This window comes from Acomys russatus, chromosome 3 (assembly GCF_903995435.1).
Source record: "Acomys russatus chromosome 3, mAcoRus1.1, whole genome shotgun sequence".
Lineage (NCBI taxonomy): Eukaryota > Metazoa > Chordata > Mammalia > Rodentia > Muridae > Acomys > Acomys russatus.
The window spans coordinates 4,840,200-4,867,221 of record NC_067139.1 but is presented as its reverse complement, the minus strand read 5'-3'; the positions used below and the strand labels follow the sequence as shown (position 1 = coordinate 4,867,221).

At 39.2% G+C, this 27,022-nt stretch overlaps 1 protein-coding gene across 1 annotated transcript in view; it reads left to right on the top strand.

Moving 5' to 3' along the window:
* The first annotated feature begins 1,306 nt into the window (after positions 1 to 1,306).
* Positions 1,307 to 27,022, top strand: part of Pou6f2 (POU class 6 homeobox 2) — a 378,723-nt gene continuing 353,007 nt past the window's right edge. The window contains exon 1 of the mRNA XM_051168090.1: positions 1,307 to 1,552. Within this exon, the coding sequence (XP_051024047.1) occupies positions 1,387 to 1,552 (166 nt within the window). The 5' untranslated portion in view covers positions 1,307 to 1,386. The remainder of the gene's footprint in view (positions 1,553 to 27,022) is intronic.

The following is a 27,022-nucleotide window of genomic DNA, read 5'->3' as shown; positions in this document are numbered from 1 at the left end:
GTGTTTACCTACAGTATTTGAAGAAGTGCATTGATGCACAGAGTCCAATATTTAAGTGCTGTGCAAATTAAGCCCTGGTGACAGTGACATTGTTTTCAGTGGTATGAGTATTGACTAAAGAAGTGCATTTGATGACAGCTTAAACTATTTGTATTGATTAACATTTTCATAGATTATCATGTGTCATATCAAATTCACTTTTCAGGCATGAATACATTAAAAAGAAAAAAAACACTACAGGCATACCATAACCGATGTGATGACGGGCAGGGGAGCATGCCGCCCCACCTGCTCCTGCACGTCACCTGTTTCCTGCTCAGGAACCATTTAGGCATGAACTTGACAATAAATAGCTCCCAGATCACGAAGGAAAAAGGCAGTTTTTTTGCTTTGCTCTGCTTCTGCATCTGATATCAGTGCCAAAGCAATCTTAGTTTGCAAGTGGACTAAAGGCTAGGTTTGGGGGAGTATTTCTCATCCTAACATGTCCTTCTAAACAAGCTGAAGATAAAGCCAAGTTAAATTATTGGGGAGAAAAAGTTTTGTCTTTTTTTTTTCCGTGGAAGCGATTCTTGACTCCTTTCTCTTTAATGCTCTGGGTATATGATGCTCTAGGTAACTGAATTATTGAACACAGTTTGTAAGTATTTTCCCAGTTCCTTAAAAAATATAAAGCAATTTCCGTATATTTTGTTGTGTATTGTTTGCTTTAAAATGTGCATTTGATTTGGGGTCAGCCTCTGTGCCCAGTGTGGGACCTAAGTAGCCAACTTCTAAGTGTGTTCAGGGAATTTACATAAGAAATATCTCTTATTCCACTGAAAGCTTGTAGCAGTCTCTCTCTCTCTCTTCTTTTCCTGTCTCTTTTCTCTGCTCTTGGGATAGGGCTTAATTGCTTCTCCCCCAGGGAGAAAGCTTCTTAAAATAGGCGCGTTCTTTCCGTAGGGTGCCCCTTCTAAAGAGGTGCGTTACTGGAGTACAAACCAGCACTTTCTTTTTTCCCCCTTACTGCATTAAAGTCAGAACAAGGTGTAAAAACATCCTTACAAAAGCACATCCCACAATTAAAAGCTGTGGTTAGCCTGCTTGCAAAGAAGTTTTTTTTTTCCTCCCTCCCTTTTCCCTGCGAAGCCAGCTGAATCTCTCACATGCTAGTTGAGCTTTAATAGGGTGGGGAGTAATGGAGAACTCATCGAATCTGTAATAGCTCTTCACTTGACTGCAGCCAGCAATAACAGCAGGAGCAGGCAGAGATAAGAGAGAGGAGAGAGGGAGAGAGTGTGTGTGTGTGGAAGAGAGAGAGAGAGGGAGAGGGAGAGAGGACACGCTCTCTAAAGCTGCCACTTTTTTCCTCCCCTTCGCTCTTTCCCCCCATCCTAGGATCCAATGATAGCAGGACAAGTCAGTAAGCCCTTGCTGTCAGTGCGGAGTGAAATGAATGCGGAGTTGAGAGGTGAGGACAAGGCTGCTACTTCAGACAGCGAGCTGAATGAGCCCCTGCTTGCGCCCGCGGAATCAAATGACAGCGAGGACACTCCCAGCAAGCTCTTCGGTAAGTCTGTCTAGGTATTTCATTTCAGTCCTACCATGTTGTCCGGAAGAGCAATCCAGCCACCAGCACCCCAGCCCCCCTTTCCTCCTGTTTTTCATTCATTTTCTTTCTTTTTTTTTTTTTTCTTTTTGTAAGTGCTAAAGAAGAGCTTCGCATCTTAGAGGGGCCAAGGCACCAGAGCGTATTCAACTGGCTGGGAGAATGCCCTCCAAACTTTTTCTTTTTTTTTAATCCAACAAGGAACTTACTGACCATTTTGACTTGTCAAGTACTGTTGCCATGCCCAGGTTGAAAATTATCCGAACAAATAGAAAGAACGAAAAGAAAGGACGAAATGATGATAATAATAAGAATAATAATAATCAGGAAATCAGTTTCATTGCGAGAACTGGTTAACATTTATTGAATAAATATCGACTCACTTTCGGGTTGCTTTGCAGCCTTTTGTTAAGAGGAAGGAGAGTAAAGAGTTATTATCTGTAGTCAAAAGATGGGGGAAAAGAACCGAAAATGTCAATACAAATCGCTCTGTGCCAGGTAAACAAAGGTGGCTACAGGCATGGCTCAAAGAAACACATTTTGTCATCACCATCTGAGTGAGTATTTCTTCTTTTAAAAGGGCTGAGGGAACAGAACAGTCACCTGCCCTTCTCCCCACCCCTCTCTCTCTTTAGCCTCATACTAACCTTGGCGTCAGACAGCGCAGGACATTTTAGGAATCTGTTTCGTAAACAAAGCAAGAACAAGCAGAGTGCCACTTCAGCAGAGACATCTGTCATTCAAATAGATGACAGTCTGTAAGTCAACTCCAAGTACTGTGATCTCTAATCAGAGAGGGGAGCGGGCTGCTGAGGCGCGAGTCCGAGTGATAGATGCTGTGAGATGTCTGCCGCACAAGTTCTTTATGCTTCTGAGTGACGTTAGGTTTGCACAACAGTAGTCTCTGACACACTCGCTTTTAATTATTTTCAAGTGTGTCTGTCTGTCTACACATCTGTATACAACGAACCAAATATAAACAGACAGAAAATTGCTTGCCCTCAGATTTAAAAAAATAGTCATGAGCTTGCCTGAAGTTTGGAGTCAAGCAACATCCATATATAAAATACTTGGTGAAGAATGCTCATTTTAGCTTTAAACTAGATTTTAGTTTCTTTTTGTAGAGAGGAGACACTTTCTTGACAGATGAGCTGCTCTCAGCTCGTTCTACAGAGGACAACCTCCTACTTGTAAATGTTCAGGCAGACACCAGAATGGACCACACAGAAACTTTGTTTTGCATGTTCCTTTTAGTAAAAATGCTGGATTTTACCTAAGAATACAACTGGTTCCAGTTTTAAGAAACTTCATGGTCACTCGTAGTTCAAAAGACTGTTGCCTCTGAAACCAAATCTCCACACTGAGGTTCTGAGTTTTAACCGTTCGCTCTGCAGAAGTTTTCAGTTGTGGTCTATATTTTTAGTTGCATGAAAAGTTAGGCCCTAGAAATGCTCATTTTGTTTTAAGAGACTAGTGAGAGAAGTCAGGTAAAATTATCAGTTACAGGAAGGCAAAAATTCATGCAGAGCTCTCTTGGATGCTACGTTTACCAAGCAAGGCTTTAATTTCAAAAACAGCTGATCACCTCAGCAAGGTGGCAGATATTAAATTATTTGTTCCAAATGGTTCATGTGTTTTTTTAAAGTAAAGTACATTCTGTAGACTTTGGTTTGTAGCTACAACTTGTTTTCTGTCCATCGAAGAGATGTAGGGATGGATACTTGATTTGACGTGGCATTTATTTAGATTTTTCAGTGTTGCGAATTGCTTCACATATTGTAACCCACTTTTACTGGTCTGCACTGTACAGGGAAGAAAGCTTTGAAAGATCCAAGAGGGGAAAATAATTTTATTTAAAGTTTCCTGAAAACATATTTTAAATGGAATCTTTCTGGGATGCCAGGGACTAAGGAGCCATAGTTTAATGGAAACTCGCAGTGGACTTGGCGTTTAGAGGTTCTTAACTTCCTAGTGTGTGAGAGAGAGCCCAGTAGAAGCCCCACTCCTTGCCTAGGGCTGTTTCACATTCATTAGCTTGTCCTGTTCCTCCAACTCACTTCATAAACACAACGTGAATCTTTCCCAGTTTTCAATTAGGCAGAGAAGAAATCGTTGATTTAACAGTCTTGGAAACTTGAGGGAAAAAAACTGAGACAACACAAGACAGAACTATTGGAAGCACACGGAGATGAGAGCACTCCCTGGTCTTATAAGGATCCTTAGTTGCTAGGATGGTTGGTCTCTCACTTTTAAATATTACTAATACTCAGAGTCGGGAATTTTATTTTACACAACTGTCTAAAACTTACTAAAGCAATTGTTTCCCAATCTTGGTAGAAACTTGGATGATACAATTTATGGGGCAGGCATATGCTGTTTTTTCAGCCCAGGTCTTTGTGTTTCGTTTTTAGATATATATTTCTGATTGTGTTCATTATTTGATGGCTGAGAACTGGGTTGTTTCTGGGCAGTTGAGCCTTTTCTTCCACCAAGGGTCACTCTACTTCCCCTTGTGTTGTTGAAGCCTGTGTTTCTCTTACGAAAGGGACAGATCATGGCAAATCCTGTGCATTTTGGTATGTTTAGTGTCATAAGGAGACATTATCCAACAACAGGGGACAGGAAAAGCCTGCTTTTCCTCTTGGGCCTGAAATTTCAGTACATAAATGGATTTCTTTAAAGCTGGTTCACCCATCTGGGTCTCGTTCAAATTAGTAGTGCAGAGGATAGGCCCGTTTTTCGCACAGTATGGCACCTCCAGCCCCAAACTGCAGGGGAAAGGCTAATACTGATGCCCTCTATGGATAAACAAAGGAAATTCCAGGAACCACTGGGCTTTTCATGCCTCTCCTTAAATTGCACCTCTGTACTTAACAGCATCCGAAGGGAAACATACTGTGCAGAATGTTTCAGTGCTCTGAGCCGCTCAGAATGCTAGAAGGGGGAGCAAGCCATATGCCAGCCTAAGTAGAAAGTTCAGAAAAGGGCCCTTGTGCTTTATGAAGTAATTACATCAGAAGTAACATTTTTGCTTAACTTGAGCAGTCATGGAAACTAAAGTACACTTAAGAGAGGTAAATCCACATTTCATTGAGAGACATGTGGCGAGGCGATTCTCTGCAATATCATTAAATGTGCATTATTTATTCTTATAAAGCCTGTAGAAAACTACCTCCACTTTCAGCTCATGAGCATATTCTGCTCCATCCGGAGCCACAGGACACAGGATGGAGCACAGGCCTGCACGTGGGAGAATTATTTGAGAAACCGATGCCGTGTCACACAGGGCTCTAGTTGCATGATCAAATGAGTGATACCACACAGGCAGGGCCAGTCACCAAATATGGGACTAGTGTTGTACATGCTAGAAACTGTACCCCAAACTGGCCTTTGGCAGACTGTCTCTCAGGGAAAGGTTGCTGTGTTTCTCCAGCAGCATTTATATTGCTCATGTCAATGTGGTCCCTAAATTGTAGTTACGCCCATCAAGCATTTAGTGTCTCACATTCAGCAAGCGAGATGCTAAAATTAAAATGGTAGGTGTTCACCGCTTGGCCAGGAAAATGGCTACAGAAAAGATAAAAGTAATATATATCCCTGAAAAAATATCTATATTCTCAGCTGAAGAAGTGAGGTCTCACAAAACAGACCCTAAACATTTCCTCTGAATGTACTTGAGATTTGAAAGATGATTTATGAACAGTGCTTCCCCTGGGACAATTCATATTGTTTCAACTTAAAACCCCATGATTGCTTGTGTTTAAGTTCCAGCTACCCTGGATGTCTGTGCTAGGACCAGCAGCTTGTTTGCCTGTTGTATCACACTACCAGAAACTGGACACACAGCTCAGAATCCCGAACTGAGAGAAAAACACACCCCTTATGAATGCTGTGTGTGAAAATTTTAAAATGTGGGTGTTCTTCTTTAAAATCATGATAAAACTCTCAAGAGTGAGCACTTTTGATTTCATTTATCTGGGAACTACTAGCAGAGAGTTGAAAGCTGCATTGGAGGTTTCTGTAGGTTAGGAAATGTACTTGTCTGTTTGCTTTCTTTTTTTTTTTTTCTTTCCTTTTCCGACTGAGCTTTGTCCAAAATCACGTGTTAGAAAGATTTCTGTTTTCAAATTGCTGCCCAGTTTGACTTGATTAGAATTTATGGCCATGGAGTCATTTTCAATGACAAAAGGATAAGGGACTAAATTGTCTGTCACCCCTTGAGACAGTGGTCTCTGCAGGTCAGCCGGGAGGTCACTGCAGGCATCCAGGGGGCTGCTCTTCGGCAAGGCTGCCTCTTGCCTGTGAGTGCAAGTGGAGGCCTTCGTTATAGGGTGGCTGTCTTCATTACTTTAGTTAAATGTCTCTCTCAAGGTCCCAATACCTTGGGTGCTTATAACACTCTGATAAAATATGCTGGAGCTAGTAATCAGCATGTAGGGCTTGAGCCCCAGAGGGAGTTAGCTGAAGATGATGAGGGAAGTTCTCTAGAGAAATATATTCATTTGAAATGTGGAACAGACGTCTACATTTTTAAAACGTTTTATGTCCTTTTCCACTAAAGAAAATGTACTTTGCTAAACAAAATGTTAAAAGTTTGTACTTGTAAATCAACTAGATAATTTGAACAAAATATTCCATGAAAAAAAAAAAAGGCCCACTAAACAGAGATGGATAGAAATCTGTATTTGTGTAGGTAAACGGGATTCAGGATAAGGTGTTTGCCAAAAGCAGTATATGGTTTAATCGTCAAGCAGGCCTTTGCTGCTCTCTGACTAGCAGAGAGGAGAAATGCACACTTAAACACTATTCTTAAATCAGAGAAAATCTAATTCATTGAAGTAATTGTTTAACAAGTCACTGAGAGGCTCTGTGTATTTAGACAACTTTAATTTAGTGGGGACTTTTCTATTAGGATATCAGTATGACATCACATTATAAAAAATCCACTTTAAGTAGAATTAATATTTAGTCTTTTAAATAAAAATCTTTCTAATAAGAAAGGTGCCAGTGTTCAAACTTCTCACCAGATTGGTTCGCTGAGCGCTGCTCATCATTAAGTGACACAGAACTGGAGCATGGTGCTTTCCTTGTGGGCCACTCACCGTGCCTAAGGTGCTCCAGTCTGGCTAGTGCTACAGAAGAGAAGTTCAGCATCACAGAGTTTGAGGATTCTGGGAGGGAATTCATCATCAGCCTGCCAAAGTGTGCATAGAACTTTTCCCTTTTATTTTGATTACCGTAGCCTGCATAGTTTGTCATTGTTGTTAAGTGTTTCCACAAACAGTCGGAAATAAGACGAGGCATATCCCATCAAATTTGTCTGTACTCTGTCATTCCCTTAAGTGATTCCACTTAGCCTTTAGAATGTCGTGGTGTTTCTGCCTTAAAGGTTACCTGCATTGTCATGTTTTTGTAGTCTGCCCAGCCTCGTCTGTGTCATAATTAATAAAGAGGTGCCTCCCAAGGCTCAACCCTTCAGTCGATTGCCTGCTTCCTTAATCACCTAGCTCACTTATAGAATTAATGTCATTATTTAAAAAAAAACTGACCAAATAAAATATTCTCCCACTTGTGAGCTGAGCTTTAAGTAGGCTGTTTCAGGCGAAGCCTGCGTGTTATCACACAGCAAACACATCGTTTGTGAGAGAGCTGGCATCTCTTTGGCGACCTTGCTGTCCATGTTTTGGGATTAATAATACATCAGACATCACACATTTAAAAGACAGGAGCTGGGAAAAGGAAGTGGGGGAGGTCAGCTCTGCTTGTGGACTGCTGCCTCATTACTCAGACCTTGCTTGGGAAGGCGAGGCGAGTGGAGGGGAAGGCACATTTACCCAAATCTGCACCTGGCCCAGTTACTGTAACTCACTTTTTGAGTTTCTTATGCTAAAGAGAAAGATAGCAAAATGTTGAGACCCACCTGGAGCCCTGTCTGGGAGCAATCTGTGTACCATTTCCTGCTGTCAGGTTAATAAATTTTTAAAAAATATCCAAAGGCGGAGGTGGCTATGGAGAGCAGAGAAACTGTTGCCATTCTCCCTGGGTTTGTTTCTCTTTAATGCCCACATGGCTCTGGCATTTCCTTGTTGTTTGCCTGGGCTCTGTGCTTTGCTGGTGTGTGTGTGTGTGTGTGTGTGTGTGTGTGTGTGTGTGTGTGTTTTCAGTTGTTTATGCTGTGCTTTTTACTTTTGAAATGTTTATCCTTTGAGATTTCATTTGGTGTTTCTCTTAGAAGCCTGAGTAGAATTTCTTTTCATTTTTATATGGCATTCTGCAGTTCGGCATGCATGACGTCATGCTCCATCCAACTCAGGTGAAGTTCTAGACCAAGTACTGGACTTATTTTGAGGAACACCTTCAAGTAATGGTTACTTTAAAGATCCATTCATACAGGAATATTTAGGTCTAGTCAGTTAGCAGGCATGAGGCAATGTCTAGTTGATAATGTGTGCACCAATTCCTAATCTTTGAGTATAAACTCCAATCTTCTGATTGCCAGAGTTAGGTTTAATAAAAATATGAACCTTAGTAACCTTGTTTAGAGAGATTCTCAGTGTTGTTATGTCCTGATCTATCAGATGGACTAAACCTTTTTTAGTGATTGCAGAGGCCAGAAAATTTTAACACTAAATCTTGTCATTAAAGAAAGTTTGTCCTCAGAGAAATGAAACTAACATTGTTTTGTAAGTTTCAAGCACAGAAGTCTAACACTACCACTCACTCTGCATAGCTCGCAGGATCTCTCTAAAGCTGCTACTGGGTTACCTGTTTTATTTTTCCCTAGTATAGCATATGGGTGTTTATGCTTTATTTCAGAATCTTAAGGAAAGACCACCTTCAAACGTCCTCAGAGCCTGTCATTTGTTTAAGTGTGCTTACAATTGAATATATAAGAATATGCTATATATTTTACACTAAAATGCTAGCTGCCTGGAGCAAACACCGTGTAAGTACTTCTGTGGGAGAACTGTGCTACCATCAGAACTATTTGAAGAGGGGAACAGTGACCTGGTTGCAATAGCAGGAACTAACAAATGTCATTACACATAAATTGAGGACTTTCAAGATTCTTTGTGATGAAGACTGTGAAAAATAAAACTCTATAATGAAAGTTATATTCATTCAGATGGTTGTAACCCTTTAAAGGAAATACTCAGATAAAATTCAAATAAAACTTGTTGGTTTTTCCTGAGAATGAGGTAAAGTATGAAGGTGTTTATCAGGAGACCTGTGTACCGATGATATTCTGAAGGATTCATCAATTTAATAAGTCTTTCCTCATATGTCTTCTGGCCTTAGCATTTTCTTATACTCTTTTATAAAATACTTGCTTATAAAGTACTTTCCTCTATTAAAATACTTCTCAGATATTTTATTTCATACTTTTAATTTCATCCAATTAATAGGGAGGGAATAGCCTGATTGCGATAAAAGTATGCTAAAGCCAAGAAGTCAGAAAAACATTTGTGCCCATTGAACGTTTGCTGGCACATTTTCCTCTTGGTTTTTTTTTTATATATATATATAACCATATACTGTTTCACATTGTCTACCAAATTTGTAGTACAATCTATTTTCTGTTATAAAGTTGGTAAAGGTTAGGTTATGACAGTAAATATTCTTTCAGTTCATGTCACTCATGGACCATTTGAGTGTACCGCTGCATGGTAAGATGGCAGTACTACATAAATAAAGAGGACCAACCTCCAGCTTGCTAATAAGGGAGTACTAGCTATCCTACTTTTAGAACTCTTGGGCTGTAACCCAGTTCAACTTTCCTCCTGATGTTGGCTGTCAGGTACCAGTGGGAACAAAAAATTCCTCAGAAATTGTGCAATTCAATTCAGTAAAGCAATTTGAGAGTTCTACACAGCTTGCCTTGTAAAGAATGTGTGTGTTTTAAAAACACAACCCATCCAAGCTTGGGAAAAATGTTTATGTTTAAATTATGGGAACTTAGACAAGTATCAACTTGTGGGTATTGATCTAGCACAACGTAAGTGCTTATCATTATTTTAATCAGCAAAAGGCAGTTTATTTAATAGTGAGTAAAATGCTTGTTACATGGTTCTGCAAGATTTCTGTGTGCCTGAATAAACAGGTACGTGTGTTTGTAATGTGAAAGAAATTATGGCCGTTTTAATCATTTGCTATTGAAATAGTGTGATAAAACTCATCTTTGTTTGCTGCTTTTGATGGCCACATGTGGTGACTTTTCTCTTAGTATTGGTATAGTAAGATTTACTTTTGCAAATTAATGGTTTTGAGTAATGCATTGAAGACAAGAATCATCCCTGTCAGAGGAGAAGAAAGGCTAAAGGATTAATTTGATTTAAAAATGCAAACATTTGAAGCTGTTTAAAAAGCATGAAAGTATTACTGCAGAGTCACTTATTGCCAAAATCAACCAAGGGTAGAAGAGAATAAAAAAAATCAAATAAGAAAATATACACCCCTGTATTTAATTATGAATATATGGGGGCAGGAGTGGAGGGGCGAACTTCACTTTGAAAGAGCTGGCCTCTGTTTTTCAATACAATTTCATTTACCAAAATTGCGAAAGATAAAAATGTCCAAAAAGGAAACAATATGCAAAGGAAGCTGCATTGTATGAAACTAAGACTTTAATTAATCCACTGAACTCTATGAGTAGACTGCGGTGTAGTGAGTGAATGAACAATTACACGGGGCAAGAATCCTCTGGATCCTGGGACGGGACTTTTCCCAGACTCAAGAGGAGATGTGTATTTGTGTTTGAATGTTGAATGGCTGGATTTGTTCAGAGTCCTGAGATTAAGGCAAATTTTAATTTTAAACTAATTTAAGGAATTACCCAAAAATTCAAGTAAACTGATCTATGCTTTAGTTTGAAATCTTTGGTTCTCCCATTATATTTTGTATTCATAGTAATTTCCTTTAAAGTGTTATGTATCGTGCTTTGAAGGGCTTAAAGTCTGCAACTGACCACTTTAAATAAAAGTGAAAATAACAACAACAAAAAAAGTAGTGATCTGGGAGCTTGCTGAGAGCCTTGAGATGGGTGGGCCGGCCTGGAAATGGGACCACAAGTCTTGTGATCAGCAGTGTATCACTATGGCTTTATAATGACATAATAACCCGAACCCAGTAGTGGTTTATGGTTCTTTTGAGAATTCTTATGGATTCTTAGAGTGGGGAAGGCCCGAGAAAAGATCTTGAAAGCTTTCACAAAATCTGGCTGTGTGACAGGGAGCTATGATGGCTGTGATTTAGCTGCCGAGGGATCCCATCAACCAGAAAGATCATTAAAGTTTTAAGGTAAAACAAGCCACAGAGAAATTGGTAGCTGTGAAGGGTGCAGAGTGCCCAAAGTGACTGCAGAAATTAGAAAGGGAAGGTTCTGAGATGAGACACAAAGTGCAGCGTGCAGCGGGCCCATTGTCAACCTCAAAGACATCCTGCTCACAAACAGCGTTCTGGGTGTGCAGTGTTCCGGACACTGGAAGCACGTTGGGTATCGTGTGTGTGTGTGTGTGTGTGTGTGTGTGTGTGTGTGTGTGTATGTGTCTGCACATTTCCTTCATGGAGCCTGTCAGAACTGATTGCTGCTCTTTCATTTTTCCCTGGCTATTTTTAGTCAATGATAAATAAAGAACCAGAATTGTGAATCTGGCACCAGTGAGCTATCACACCAGAAACAGCAGGGAAGAGCCAAAATGAATAACTTTACATCAGCGGACGCACGTAGATCTCAGGCCCTTAACATTTGTAATACTGCTAATTGCTATGGGCTTTTTAAAATACACTTCCACATGAGCTCTCAGAACCCATGAAAGTGTGGCATGTAAAGTAAATTGTTTGTCACTTGCTGTCGGCCTGCCATATTTATTGTCAGGAGAAATGGGCATTAGTTGGAAAAGCAGTTGTTAAAGGCCAAACAATTTTTTAAAGATGGCAAAGCTGTGCGAGGGCTCTCCTTTTTCTAACAATGAGCCACCCCTTCAGACATCAAAAGACAAGATAATAAGACACTTCAAGCACAATTCAAGATTATATTCAACATGGAAAGGCTCATCTCTTGTCAGTTTGCATTTACCCTCCGAGGGATGGAATGCTTCTATCATCTTTCTGTCAAGAGGAGTCTAGCAGAAGAAGCAAGGGCTCTTATTTCACACACTTAGGGCCTTTATTTATTTATTTAATTTTTTTTTATCAAATAGCCCATGCTCACTTGGATTCAGCCAAAATGGAGGGATAATTCCAGGAAGGTCATCACAAGCACAAAACTCTCATATTGATTTGTATGATTAGAAGGCATTAAAATTGCACGCTCATGTTAGGTGCTCGGAAGCTATGTCAGTTACTTGGTCAGACACTTTTTGCAGCCTGAAAAAAATTACTAAAACTTAAGAGTAGATAACTGAAAACTGAAATTGTCTTAATGTGTTGTGTTTGAACATTTAACAAGTGAACATAAAAATAATTGAATGCTTTTAACTTCACAACACTTTCAATTAGCTTATTCTTCATGGACTATTTCATGCAATGTACAAAGAAAATAGCATGCCTGTGTTTACCCAGGAAAAGAAATACTGTTGTCAAATTATTTGTAAATACTTTCAAAAATGGATTTCATATATTTAATATATGGGTAACAGGTGATGACATTTTCAGTGTAAATTTAATTACAAAGCTATCTGCAATGATTAGCAAGGTTTTGTAAACGTTTTACACTCTGAAATGATGATGCTATTCCATTTGTCATTTCATGCCATCCTTCCCAGAGGGTGCTAAAGAAATAATAGAGGAGTTATTATCATGATTATTCTCTCCCTACATAAATCACACGTGCTCCTTTGCTCTCTGAGAATCACATAGCCATACAGAGAAACGTTCTGGGATTTTCGTTTGTTTGGTTTTGTTTTGGATTTTGGTTGGGAAATACTTACAGAAGTTAGAAGAACCAGATTTTCTTCTCAAAATAAAACAATTGATGAAAATAAAACCATGATATCCTGGGATCGTTTCTATATTGAATCTTTGAAATTACTTTTTCCTAGGAATTTTCATCAACTCCCTCTGTCTCTGCTTCTGATATTTCTCTTCTTAGCTGTGGAGTGTTTTGAGACTGCCTTTTTTCTTTTATATCACTGTCTCACATCAAAGAAAAGCAAGTATCCATATATATATATATATATACATATATATATGGATATGGATATATATATTCATTATCCATATGTATGGATATGTATTTGTTATCCATATATAGTATATATGTCTGTAAATATGTCACAGTGTCATGCCAGTATGTGATAGAAGTGAAAACATGATTCTACCATGTTTCTTCTGTTTATTACTTGTTTCTATTTCTACTCTGTACTTCACAGTTTATGCATTCAACATTCAACAGTAAATTAGTAAACTCAATAAGTAGGTACTGAGTGCCTTCTCTGTGGTAGATGTGTGTTGGGTGCTGCAGACTATATAGAGAATACAGCTAACAGTAGGAGTAGCCCACTTCAACATTAGAACAGATATGAGTATGCACAAATGAATCATCCTTAAACAACGCCCATTCAGCATTGCATTGTTATCTTCTCCATCCAAATTTCTGATATTTTTTAAACAAGTATTGATCTTCAAAGATGTACATTTTAAAAGTTGTTCATTGGTTAGAATCCTCAATATGGAAGAAAAATTATTATTTCAAAAATATCGTCAAAGAAAAAAGAATTATTATGTGACCCACAGCAATTTACATTGGTCATGCTTTTGCAGTGGTGTTTGGAGTATATACAGAAAACTTGGTTTTTGTAAGTTTTATAGTTGTATCAAAAGAGAGATTAAACTAGAATTGTTTTGTGAACTGATTTTCCAACATCTGTTCTTTTTTCTAAATTCTTGTCATTTATTACTTCTCACAGTGCTCAAGGCTGTTGTGCCCAGCCTTGAGTTTGGGGTTAGCCTTGCCTCTGTTGCTTAGTAGCTGTCTCAGCAAAATTTGTTATATACTTAAGCTTCTACTTTCTCACCTTTGATTGGAGGGTTTGATGACACTTACTGCAATGCTGAGTTTAAATGATTGACATCTATAGAGCTCTGCAGAGTTTGGGGGCATACAAATACCCCAATTGGTTGCATTGAATATGAATTTGCCATTTTCAGAAGGCAATTGATTAATTTTTTTAGCACTGAATGTGAAAAAGCTGAAAATAAAAGGTCTGAGATCATTGGAATGATCTGTGCCTCCTTGGGGAGAAACATCAGCTCTCAGAGACCTCTTGGCGTAAGGAATCTTCCAGAATGTTTTTCTCATGATGGCAGTATCTCTTCCTTCTTTAGATACATTAAAAATTACTTTCTTCAAAGCTCATTCAAAAAGAAATCTATACATGGATATTAGAAGATTCTAGAGAAGACTCAGAGTCTCTGCCTGCATCATCTTGTAGAGCATATGGGTGCGGGTGGAATTGTGGGAATGGGACAGTTATATATGTATTATCCTGTTCTAAATTTAAAATGTGGAAGAATTATAATCCTTTCACACAATTGAAGTCTTTAAAATAATGTTGGTGTTGAGAAGTGGTATGAAATGACATGCCTGTGGAAGGACAGAACACTTCTCTAGCTCGTGTCTTGGTCCCATATTGTGAGGAGAACTTGCCAGCCCTTAGGCCAAGCACAGACTTGTTTCTCTGTCTTGAACACAGTTTTGCCTAAATTAGGGATCTATCATTTGCCTTTAGTGGGGTGTTCTGAGACCCTTCACAGACAAAGGAGTTTGAGTTCTTAGTGTTCCCACTTCCTTCTCTCTAACAAGGATGTTAAGACAACAGGCTGGTAGTTGAGGAAGGTTAGGGAAATGGTAAACACCAGCCATGAAGATTATGTAAGGCAGGGATACGCTTACATAGAGAGATGCTTAGCTAACGTGCGTGCCTTTCCCACTGGTAAACCAGTTACCCCTATGGGAGCCCCAAAAGAGTTTGAAGTGGATTTGAAAAACCCAATGAGATCAAGGATCTCATTTCTCTAAATAACATTCCTCTTAAAAAGCCAAATCTCAGAGGCTGGATGGAGAAAATAATTTCTATTCCAGAAGCTAGGATGGTTTGATTAGACGATGAGCTTCTTTGTCACAGAGAAAAGCTTTCCATCCTGCCAAAGGTTTCTAAGTTATGTATTGGACCACAGCTGCAACTTGAAATCCATGGGCATCAGCTGTGGTCTCTTCATTGGGAAGCCAGTCTTTGGTATTTTCCCAATCTTCAAAGAAAAACTCTTAGCATTTTTGTTTTAAAAACAACAAACCAACAGTAAGATTAGCACTGTCGCAAGACTCGAGCGTGCTTGTGGGAAGCCATACTTGAGGTAAGCAGCATCACTACCCTTCTGAGGATGGAGATTTGGTCTGAGACTATGAAAACTTAGTTCACTTTATGCATACAAAATGACCAAGGTAAGAAAGTTCTGTTGTTGCTATTGTTCCCATGGCAACTTGGGCTTAATTACATATTCATGCCACATACACATCTCTCAGAAATGATTGACACTTTTCAATCAATTTATTTACACACATGTCAACCACATTATATATGTTTGTGTGTCTCTGTGTGTGAGAGAGATATGTAGATAGATAACATGTGCTTTCAAATTGAATGAATGTCCACAATCATGTTACTAATAAGTAGAATAGGCAAACTCTTTCTTTCTCTTTCTCTCTCTCTTTTGAGGCAGAGTTTTACATAGTCAATATTAGCCTTGAGTTCACTAAATAGTCAAGAGGAATCTTGAATGGGTAGAGTTTTTCTGCATAGCATACATCTTGAGGGCAGAGGGCAATTACTGGGAATTGGTTATCTCCTACCATAGGATCCAGTGATAGAACTTAGGTCATCAGGCTTCAGAAGAAGCAATTGCTTTTACCCACTCAGCTATCCTGCCAACCCAAATATCATTTTTTGGAGTTGTTTTTCGAGATACAGTTTCTCTGTGTAGCCTTGGCTGTCCTGGACTTCCTTTGTATACCAGGCTAACCTGAAACTCACAGTGATCCACCTGCCTCTGCTTCACCGAATGCTGGGATTACAGGTGTGCACCACTGCACCCTGGCCAAATTTTATTCTTAACTACTTCAATCTAAATGTCATCCCTAAGAATTGTTTCTCCTAGACAAGATGTTAAACAAACAAATAAATGGATCTGTCTGCTTTTATATTCTATGGAGGCTCATAAGGCTTTTTCTTTTACGGCCTTGAAACTTTGATGGTCTTTGACATCCTTCTTGAAGTGTGGCCGGGGGGAGTTGTGTGAGAGTAGGGAAGTGTTGATTAAAGACTAGTTTCAGTCAGGAGAGACATGCTTTTGTGATCTTTTGTGCAACGTGGTAGCTCCAATTAGTATTGTACTATATGCTTGAAAGTTGTCAAAACAGTAGATGTTTAATGTTCTTCACACAAAAACATAAAGTAGTATGGCGTGTTAATGGCCCCAATTAATTCTTGTAGAGTGTATACACATGTCAAATATCACATGCACCTTGAAAATACATACAACTATTATTTATCAGTTAAAAAGAAAATATTAAAAGCCAGGAGAATTATCTCAGTGGTTAAGAGCACTGGCTTCTCGTAACAGAGGACCTGTGTTTAGTTCTGAGCACTGACATGGGAGTTTACAGCTATTTGTAACTCCGACTCTAGGGAATCTGATACCCTGTCCCGCGCTCCATGGGCATCAGGCATGCATGTGGTAGGCATACATACACTCAGTCAAAACACTCACACACATAAATCTAAAACATTTAAAAAATAAAGCCTTTAACTGTAGCTTATCTTTACTTAAAGCATAACAGCATGTTCAACCACAGCAGGGCTTTCTTTAGTATGTCTTATGGATGAAACAATAATTTTATAGCTCTTTCCCAAAGAACAGCATGGCCCCAGTCTTCTAATATTTCAGATATGCATGTTTTCTTATCAGGGCTCATCACTTTGGAGAAAAATCTATAGAATATATACCAGGGCAAATGCCACATCATTTCAGTGAAGTAAGAGGTCAGGTATGCATAAACATTTAATATCTTCAATTGCTGTCCATGTTAAACTCATTGCAGGGATTATGTTTTCCAAAAAGCAACACACACCAAATGTTCCCCAGCCTGCTCTCTTCCCTTTCTGATGGTCAAAATATTTTCATCAAGCTTTTTGGTTTCTCACACTGCGGTGCATCCTGCCTTCCCTTGTGTTATGGCTGTCCTCCCATTTTTCCCCACTTCTTCTTCAGTCACTCTCAGTGTTTGCCTGGTATTATAATGACTTGTGCATTTGTCTGCCTCCCTTGCTGGGTAGCAATCCTCTAGAGCATAGATAATAGATCTTGCATATATTAAGTACCAGATAAATGTTTTTTGAATTGAACCACTTCTGAATTGGATGTTTCTGGACATCATCCATACTTGGCAAATACTTACTGAATATTAAGGGAAAATAGACTCTACCCACAGGAGTCTACTATCCTACCTGGGGACGTTGGAAGAGAGACAAGGTCAGAGGGGATAACAAGCTAAGGTAAAGAAATGAATGTCCACATGCCAACAATTATTTAGTACACTTGTGATAACCATTGTACTAGGTTTGCATACTAAAGTAGTAACTGAGACAGAATTTGTCCCCGTTCTTATGGATTTTAAAGATGATAAGCAATGCAGGTACTAAGTTATGCTTGTCTAAAAAAATTAATAATTTACCATTTTAAGAAATGCCCTGAAGCCAGGTGTGGTGGTGCACGCCTTTAATCCCAGCACTTGGGAGGCACAGGCAGGTGGATCACTGTGAGTTTGAGGACAGCCTGGTCTACAAAGCAAGTCCAGGACAGCCAAGGCTACACAGAGAATCCCTGTCAAAACAACAACAACAACAACAAAAAAACCAAAAAAACAAAAAAACGAAAGAAAGAAAAGTAGGAGGAAGATGTTATAGGAATGAATAGAGAACACTGATGAGGGAATATGTGGGTACCATTTTATTGTTATAGGAATGAATAGAGAACACTGATGAGGGAATATGTGGGTACCATTTTATAATATCACTTCTCTCCTATTAAACACATCCTTGATGGCATGATCATACACAATGTCATTCTTCCTCTAAACAAAGAAAAGTATGTTCCCAAAGTTGTCTGAGTTGCCAGCACCCTCCTGGGAGTATAATTCTTGAGTTGACTGGCCCAAGAACTACAAAACTCTTGCATGGGTCTAGATGCTAGTGCTTCAAGAGCTGTAAATGGAACATCAGAAGTTAACATTATATACTGATGCATTGACTCTCCAAATTATCAGCTCACATTGAGACATTTACTCTGCTCACAAGTCTTCCTCTTGGGCAGGTTTAGAAGATACAGGGCACGTCTGTCTCACTTGGTATCATTGGATGGAATCCAACAGCCAGCAGGGCCTAGTGAAATCCAAAGACTGATTTTCCTTAAATGTCTGATAGCTGTGTCTGGGGTTGGGCTTGGGTTTCAGCTGGAATCATCAGTAAGAGCACGTCTTGTGCTTCTCCCTGTGAGTGAGGCTTCCTTGTAGTGTCATGGCTAGGACAGCTAGGTTCCCAAGCAGAGCACTGGTCAGACGAGGAGGAGGTGGAAACAGGTGGTGGAGCTGAGGAGGAAACTCCAGGTGGAATCTGGCTTCCTAAGCTTGAGTTTTCTAACCTGGCCTTGGAAAGTCAACACTATGAATGGCACTATTATTTTCTATTTACTAGAATCAAGTCATTGATGGCGGGGGGGGGGGGGAGGGAGAGACTAGATTAGTTTACAAGTTCCTCTCACTTCTGCACATCTATTCCATTTCTCTCTGTAAAACTAAACGAAGTAAATGCACTTGGGAGGCAGTGCCCTACTCTCGGTTAACAAATTCTGTAATGGGTTTGAGTGTGTTGTTTCAGACAAGGTTAATGGTGATGATGTCTGTCTGCAGCATCCGCTGAGGACAGGTTAATATATATTTTTAATAGTTGTATTTAGTTCTACTGAGGGTTACCTTTCTTTTTATCACTTTTATTTTCTTTGGAATGATTAAGAAGTGTAGTTTAGATTTTGGAAACTGGGTCTCTATTCTATAGGCATGAAAAAAATAAAAGCAGTGCTGTGTTGGGAGTCAGGGGCAGATAGAAGATAGATTCTGGGACCCCAGTATGGCCACACTTATGACAGACCATTGGTTATAGCAAATGGAAATAGATTTCCCAAACCTAACATATTAAGTTCAATACATTTCTCTTCAGTAGTAACTGACAGAAATTTAAGTTATAATAAACCATTTCTGAGCCTTTATCCCACCAGTGGACAGTCTAAAGAAGAATGCGCCAGTAAAAGAAAGTTGATGTGTTTGATAATATTTCATGTCATCATTGCTTATAAGAAAATTAACTGTGCCACAATGTTCTTAAAGTGTTTGAAATTAGATTTCACATTTGAAGGTTGTTCTGCTTCAGGCTTTTCCAGTGGTTATATCTAGGAGATCCATGCTTCAAGCATCTTGAATTTTTATAAAAGTCGATTTTACGTTTCTTAATGTATCATAATATCTAGGAAAAATTACCATTGTGGCAAAGAAGAAGATACTTAGATGTCAGCCAGAGGAGTAGAAAGTGCTTCCTAGCTCTGTTGAGGAAAGTGGGTGGAGCAAAGATTGAATGAAAATATAGACTGAGCAGTGTTTGTGTCTGGAGTTGGGAAATTAGAACTTTGCTTGATTGCCTTGCCTTGTGAGTGCATCAGTCGTTAACAGGTTTTACTAACTGAAAACAACACATCCTGAACTCTAATTTGCTTCACTACTATGGAAAGTCTAACTCACAGCATGCTAGCTGTTCTACTTCCCCCAAGGCCTGCAGCTCCCCTCTCAGTGCCTTTTCACACCCAGCACTAGCAGGGAAGGTGCCCACAAGGAGAGGAAGCACACCAGATGAGCACGTCTGGTTCATGGCCATGAGGCACAACTCCAAAGCCAGGACTGGAGGAAGGACTGGACAGGATGGGAGACTTCAGATGTGTGAGGAATCTCAGGCAGATAAGACATGTTTTATTTACTGGCACACAAGCCATTAGACAGGTGGTTGCTGGCAGGCATGCAGACACACAGCAGCACACATCATCCAAATGCGTGGGAGAATAAACACACACACACACATTAGCACATAAGCCGCATAGAACTATAGATAGACACATATACAGGTAGGCTGGCAAAGGTGAAGACAGGGTATTCTGGCCTTGAGGAAATATACATGTGTGTATATGTGTACATGGTGTGTGTGTGTGTGTGTGCTCTACAGCCTACTCCATCTAAAACTTGTGTTCTAAGAGTTCCCTTGCACCATAGACTGACTGACTATCAAACTGTTAATAAATGGTCTTTGGCAGAAAGTTCATATCCAGGTCGTGTGTGTGTGTGTGTGTGTGTGTGTGTGTGTGTGTGTGTGTGTTTATATACATATACATAATCATTGCTTACTTTTGGGCTTCACAGAAATTTGGCATCAGACATCTTTTTCTGACTCATACTCCGATGCTTGGCATCACCAGTGTTAGCCTTCTTGCTATATGCCAGATATCCGTATCAGTACCATGTTACCGTAACACAAACTGGCACATAAGGACTTCTGATGCCCCTGAACGGCATGTGCAAAAAATGTGCAATATAAAATTGTGCCCCCAAAAAGTATGCAATATAAAATTGTGCCCCCCCAAAAATGTGCAATGTAAAATTATGCCCTGCGGAACTCTTTACAAAGCCTTTTTCTTAAATCCACTGAGAAGAGCTTCATGACAGTATAGCTATGCAAGTGTGACCACAGGGTGAGCGTTCCTGTTTGCAGCCGTTGGTGGCGGCAGCAGTGATAATGACTGTGTAAACACTTCAGTGCATTGTTACTCTGAGAAACTTCAGGAAGCAGATGCTTACCAGGATTTGGCTGATAATTCTCACCTAACACAGTTTACAGAATTAGGATCATTCTTTTCCCCACCAACTAAACCCTTACAGTAGCTTCTTACTGATCTCAGAATAAACTCCAGACATCTACAATGTAGTTTCCATGATTCATACAATCTAGTGCTATACTCTCCATATATTTTTATTAATATGTTGCATATTATTATTGATCCACCATCCATTTAAACTAATTGTTATATATTAAATATTATCTCTATTAATCTAGAACTATGTATCCTTGTAAACATTAGCTGTCAACTTGATGTAACCTAGAATCATCTGAAACAGGAGTCTCAGTTGAGCAATTTTCTTTGTCAGGTTGGTTTGTGTGTGTGTGTCCATGAGGGACGGTCTTGGTTGATACTTGCTGTAGGAAGGCCAAGCCCACGATAGGAAGTATTATCATTCCATAGGAAAAGTGGTCTTGGGCTGTATAAAATACCTAGCTGAGCATGAACATGAGCAACCAGCAAGCTGCATTCTTCCATGGTTTCTGCGTCACATCCCTGCCCTGACCACAGCAACAGCAGTGAAACCACAATGTACTATGGTGTCATTTCATAATATGCTTTCCTTGTTTAAATAGTTTTGTAGAAATTACATGGGTTAAAGAAATTTCTACTTAAATCTTCCTAATATTTCATCAATGCCTTGAATAATTACGTGTTTTTCATATAGGCAATCATTATTTATTTGATCACGTCCCCTGGAGGGGAGGCCTAGTGGCACTCAGAGGAAGAATAGCAGGCTACTAGGAAGAGACTTGATACTCTATGAGCATATACACGTGGAGGAAGTCCCCCTCAGTCACAGTCATAGGGGAGGGGAGTAGGGGGAAAGCAGGAGGGAGGAAGCAATGGGAAGATACAAGGGATGGGATAACAATTGAGATGTAATATGAATGAATTAATAAAATATATAAAATAGAACACAAAAATAATCCTTTCTTCAGATGAATTGCTTTCAAAAGTTTAATAAACCACTTCTTTGGCTAAAACTTTACTTACATACTCAGACATTTCCTTAGGAGAATGTGAGCGATGTAAAGTTGTAATGTCTTAGCCACGTGCATTTCAATGTTCTCCAGAGGTTATGCAAATTTGTAAGTCCATAAATGGTGTTTGAGAGTGTTCTTCTAATTCCTTCAGCATATCTGATTTGTTAAAAGATCTAGTTTTGTATTTTATCATTATATATATATATATATATATATATATATATATATATATATATATATATATATATATATGTCTTGTCTCCATGTATGTATGTGCAACATGTGTGTGCCTGTGCCTGGTGTCTAAGGAGGTCACAAGAGGGCATCACATCTCTGGGTGCCCTGGAACCGGGAACCCATGGGAATCAAAGCCAGTTTAATCTGAAAAAGCAGTTAGTTTTCTAAACTACCGAAACAGCTCTACAGTCCAGCTAACCCAATTTTTATATTAAATGTTTGGGGTTAGGAAATGCAGTGGGTGAGAAATAGTAACTCTTTGACTTTGTCTTTGATTGCTAATTAGACTGAGAAATTTTTATGTGATGCTTGACAATTTTTAAAAACTTCTCTCACTGGGGAATCTTTTTCATTGTTTTGTATGACCCCTTAAACTAAAAAGATGCCATTACTACATTTGTAAATGTAGACGGACTACTAAATAGGAGCTAACAAAAGCGTTGTCAAAAGTATGATTGGGAGATCTTTCTTTTGGTAAGTATCTAACTAAGTAACTATCTAGAACCCACTACTGCCTCATACATGGCCAGGTATTACCATATTGAGGTTAGGCATGGACCCCAGAAAACTGTTCATGCATAGTGTGCTAACCCTAAGCCTCAACCAGCCTCGTAGGTGCTTGAATTCAGACAAAAAGGGAGTGGGATATTCAGATAGAACAAACTGGAGAAATTTTGACAAGAGCACAACCTACAAAGCTCGGCTAGGATACTAGCAAGGTGCCTTCTATACCCTGCACTTAGAACCAAAGCATCCTAATTATCCTTCGACTCTCATCTTTTGCTTTACTCGGGTCATAGGAAAAAAGACCATGCCTGTGAAGGGATTCAACTATCCTAAAGAGAGCCCACAAGGAAACAAAGAAATAAGTTTCCAAACTGAATTATCCTACCTTCTTTCAATAACAAAACAAAATGAGAAGTAGATGGTAAAAATTGCCTTTGAAACAGTTTACATGGATGGACCTCCTGGAACATAGAGCCAGGCCGAGTGGTAAAGGACAAAACGTAGCCTGCAGGGATGGATGGTGTTAGCCAATGGTACAGAATTCTAGTATCAATCTCAATCTCCACTTTGCCACTTAGCTGTTATTTAATGGCTGTGATCATCATCTGGATCATGAGGATAGCTACAGTTCCCACTTCATGTCACCTCTCTGGTTATAATCAAAAAGCTAAAACATCTCTGATAATCTTGGCTTATAGTGCACATACGGTGTATGCTCTTATGAGAGGCAAGAGAGGGTCGAAGGAAACTGAGATGGTTTCTTTTTCTTTCTCCTTTCTCCTTTCTCCCTTCTATTAATCCCAGCTTCTGTCATGGTCATTGGTTGAATTTCAGCTTGCAGTCTGCAGTATGGGTTGCCAAGCTGTTTATTTCATCAGATCTCACCTGGAGCATTAACTGGCTCCTTCCCAGCATTAGTCAGACATAAGCACTTTCCATGTGTGCTGCTCATGGTGGCATGTTGGTCCTCTGATTGTGATGCAGAAGAACACTGGGGTCCTTGCTCTCTATTCCAAGATGTTCTATCATTGTCCTCTTGCATAGGCACTTCCAGCCATGGCCCTTACTTACATCCAGGGAAGTTGTCAGAAAACTTAGGGAATAAAATGTATGTTTACCCAATAGCACTTTTTGTTTTTACTATTATGACCACACAGAGTGGACTTTTAACATTGACTTCCAGTATTTTGTTTCAGTGTTTCCATTCTAGAAAAATCCCACAAAATAAATCAGAGAGATTTACGTATTTGAACCCCCAATAACTGATTCAGCTATAGCCTTTGGATTTTTAGATAGTAGTTTACAACAAAAATATGTCTTGATCTGGAGCATTAACGTAAAGGCTTCTAATTGTGAACAAGAAGAAAACTTGAAATAATTGTGAATAGGCTCATTTACTAGACATCTTTCGTTATCTCTCCATCAGTCCTGACTTGTTATTTATAAAATGATCATCATGTTAACACTAACTGGCAGACATGAAATTGCCACAATTGTATTTGTTGTTATTTAGCCCAAGATTGTGTTTGGAAGGGATTAAATCCTTCCTGGTGCATGTTAACACAGCATGACTGTGGGTGCCAAAAGGCAATGCTTCCACCTGCATGACAGTGACACTAGAGCGTATTCTATGAAGGGTTCCTTCCACCTGCATGACAAAGGTTTAGCTTATTCAGAGACAGAAGTCCTATATGAAATCATAATGTATTTATGGGATTGGCAAAAACGTTGTGTCTAATAGAGTTCTTTATATTGTATTTTAGTGGCTTCAAATACCTGTTAAAGATGAAGTTGTTACAAAGCATAGAACATACAATATACAAATAGCATGACTGATGGAGTTATTTTTAGTGATGTTTCTACTTTGAGTTAGTGATTGCACAAGTTTCATAAAGGAGTCTAGTGGGTCGAGGCATGACTTAAAAATCAGTACTGATTTAGCTCCAGCACTACAGAAGCTGGGACTGACTCATACCAGCAAGAAAGGGATAGTTTGCATGTTTTTTGGGGGGTGGGTTTGTGATGCATCCATTTAACAAGGACTCTATTATGGGCTCAATTATTTAATCCTACAATTATATAAATCATACTAAAACCAAATGTGGTGGAGACGGAGACTCAGCTCGATGTGGCCTCATTGTTTGAGAAAGACAGATATGGTGAATTGAGGCCCAGTGTGTGCTTTCATAGCAGCCTTCCTCCTCCCTCTAAAACTCACTTCCAAAAGGTTCCCTTGCACCATAGTCTGACTGAAAACCTGGGGCAGAAAGTTCAGATCCAAACCCAAGGGCTATGATTTGCTGTTCTGAGCCCATTCTCAGTTCTGTGTTCAACGATACCATGCTGATATCTTTTGATTAGATGTTGAGAAGGTATTTACCTTTTGGATATTGGCCAGTCCTTGGATTGCTATTTTATAGATTGTCTAAAAATGAGAAAGTGATGGTTGATGATATAAATCATACTTAAAGTGCACTTTCTAAAAGTTTGGAAGGGTTAGTAGTATAAACAAGTGAGAAAATATTCTTTTTTTAGTACTGAAAAACCCCTTATGATTCTGCAAGGAGTTTTGCATATGTTGTTTGTAGACTAAGATTTACTACACACTCTTCTTATTTCCCTTTTTCTTTAATTAATCAAATACACAAAAATATGCTCTGACATTCAGTTAGAATGTTTGTGAATAGAGTAAATGACTTTTCGATGAGCCAAATAGTAAGTACACTTGCAGTCTTATTTCTATAAGACTGATGTAGTAGTGTAATTACAGAAACTTACACTGGATATCATATGAAATAAAAAGTCATGGGATGATAAGTACATATAATGTGGCTAAATACATTGAATATATTCATTTTATTTAGAAACTGTTACATTACATATTGTGTTGACTGGTACTGTTTGTATGCAGCTTACTCTTAACAGTCATTGCCGTGTAATTGACTAGAGTGTATTAATGCCCAGACTCTTGTTCTATTTGTCTTGACATATTAACTCCAAGTTGATGAGGACCCACAAAAGATTAGTAAGTTTTGCTAAGAGTTATTAACCCAAAGAACATGGTGAAGACATTCATGTTATTGCACTAGCAGTTTTTTCTCTAGTACCATTTTTTTTCAAGGAAGAAAATATGGATTTGTATTTAAATTTATATGGATATTGAGGTTGAAGAGCTTGATTTTTGTTCATATTAAGACAGTTACAGCCCTTCACTTAGCTGTTCAGTCTTTCAGTTTCTATTTCTTTACATAAGCAATGCAGCCAGTATTAAAATCATAGATGTTATCCATAGCACCTGATAGCTGCATTGTGATAATATATAAATATTTTAGCCATAGGTTAGATACAGATGTAGAGGTGTGTGCAAATGAACCAAATGGCATGTATGCTCCTGCAAATAAGCTGCATCCAGTTTCAGAATGAAAGAAACAGAGCAGATTGTGGAAACTGCCCTGAAAGCTTAAGGGAGGCACAGTCACATCAGCACAGTGAGACAAAGCAGCCAGACTGCAGAATGGAGACTTAGAAGTCACCAAAGAGGTCTTCAAACAGTAGGGATGGTATGTAAGTCAGGGAAATGTTAATTTTGGTGTGGATGGTTTCTGGGGAGTAAGCAAACCTCAGGATGTTCAGGATGGGTAGCTGGCTTCAGGGCTATACCAAGAGGTTAGCTAGTCTCGCCAAGGTGTAAAGGTGGGCTGCTGTGGAGGTGGGCATCCCCGATTCAGTAGAAGTCTTCAGGGAGAGCTGACAGATCAGGCAGATGGGATTAAGGTGGCCATGGAGCAAGCCTCCTGAGTCTACAATTCTGTGCACACCTAGTCAACTGCTAGAGGAGCCTGCCATAGGAACACTGGATCAATTAGTTGGTTCATAGTCTTTTTTTTTTTTTTTTTTTTAATTTATTTTATTTTTATTTTTATTTTTTATTTTTATTTTTTTTTTATTAATTTATTCTTGTTACATCTCAATGTTTATCCCATCCCTTGTATCCTCCCATTCCTCCCCCCCCCCATTTTCCCATTATTCCCCTCCCCTATGACTGTTCCTGAGGGGGATTACGTCCCCCTATATATTCTCATAGGGTATCAAGTCTCTTCTTGGCTACCTGCTGTCCTTCCTCTGAGTGCCACCAGGTCTCCCCCTCCAGGGGACATGGTCAAATGTGAGGCACCAGAGTACGTGAGAAAGTCATATCACACTCTCCACTCAACTGTGGAGAATATTCTGACCATTGGCTAGATCTGGGAAGGGGTTTAAAGTTTACCTCCTGTATTGTCCTTGGTTCATAGTCTTAAGAGCTGTAGTGAGCTATAATTTCAAAAGAAGCAAGGTCATACGCTATTTTGAATAAATGCAGGTAAAATTCTGCTAGGAAAAAAGTCCTTAAGAGTAAATAATCTTGGGGCCAGGGAAGGAACGCGGGTGCTAAAGTGCCTGCTCTGTAGCATGGAAACATGTGCTAAGAGCCCTAGTGCCCAGGTAAAGCCTGTGTGTGGCTTTATGTACACTCCCAGCACATATGAGGTAGAGGACACAGGATCCAGGGATCTTTTATCACTTAATCTAGCAAAAGCACATGTTCTATGTTTAGTGAAAAACTCTGTCTCAGAAAATAGCGTGAAGAGTAACAGAAGAAGAGACGTGATGTCAACTCTTGGCCTCTGCTTAAGTACCCACCTGCACCAGGCCTCATATACACCTGCACACT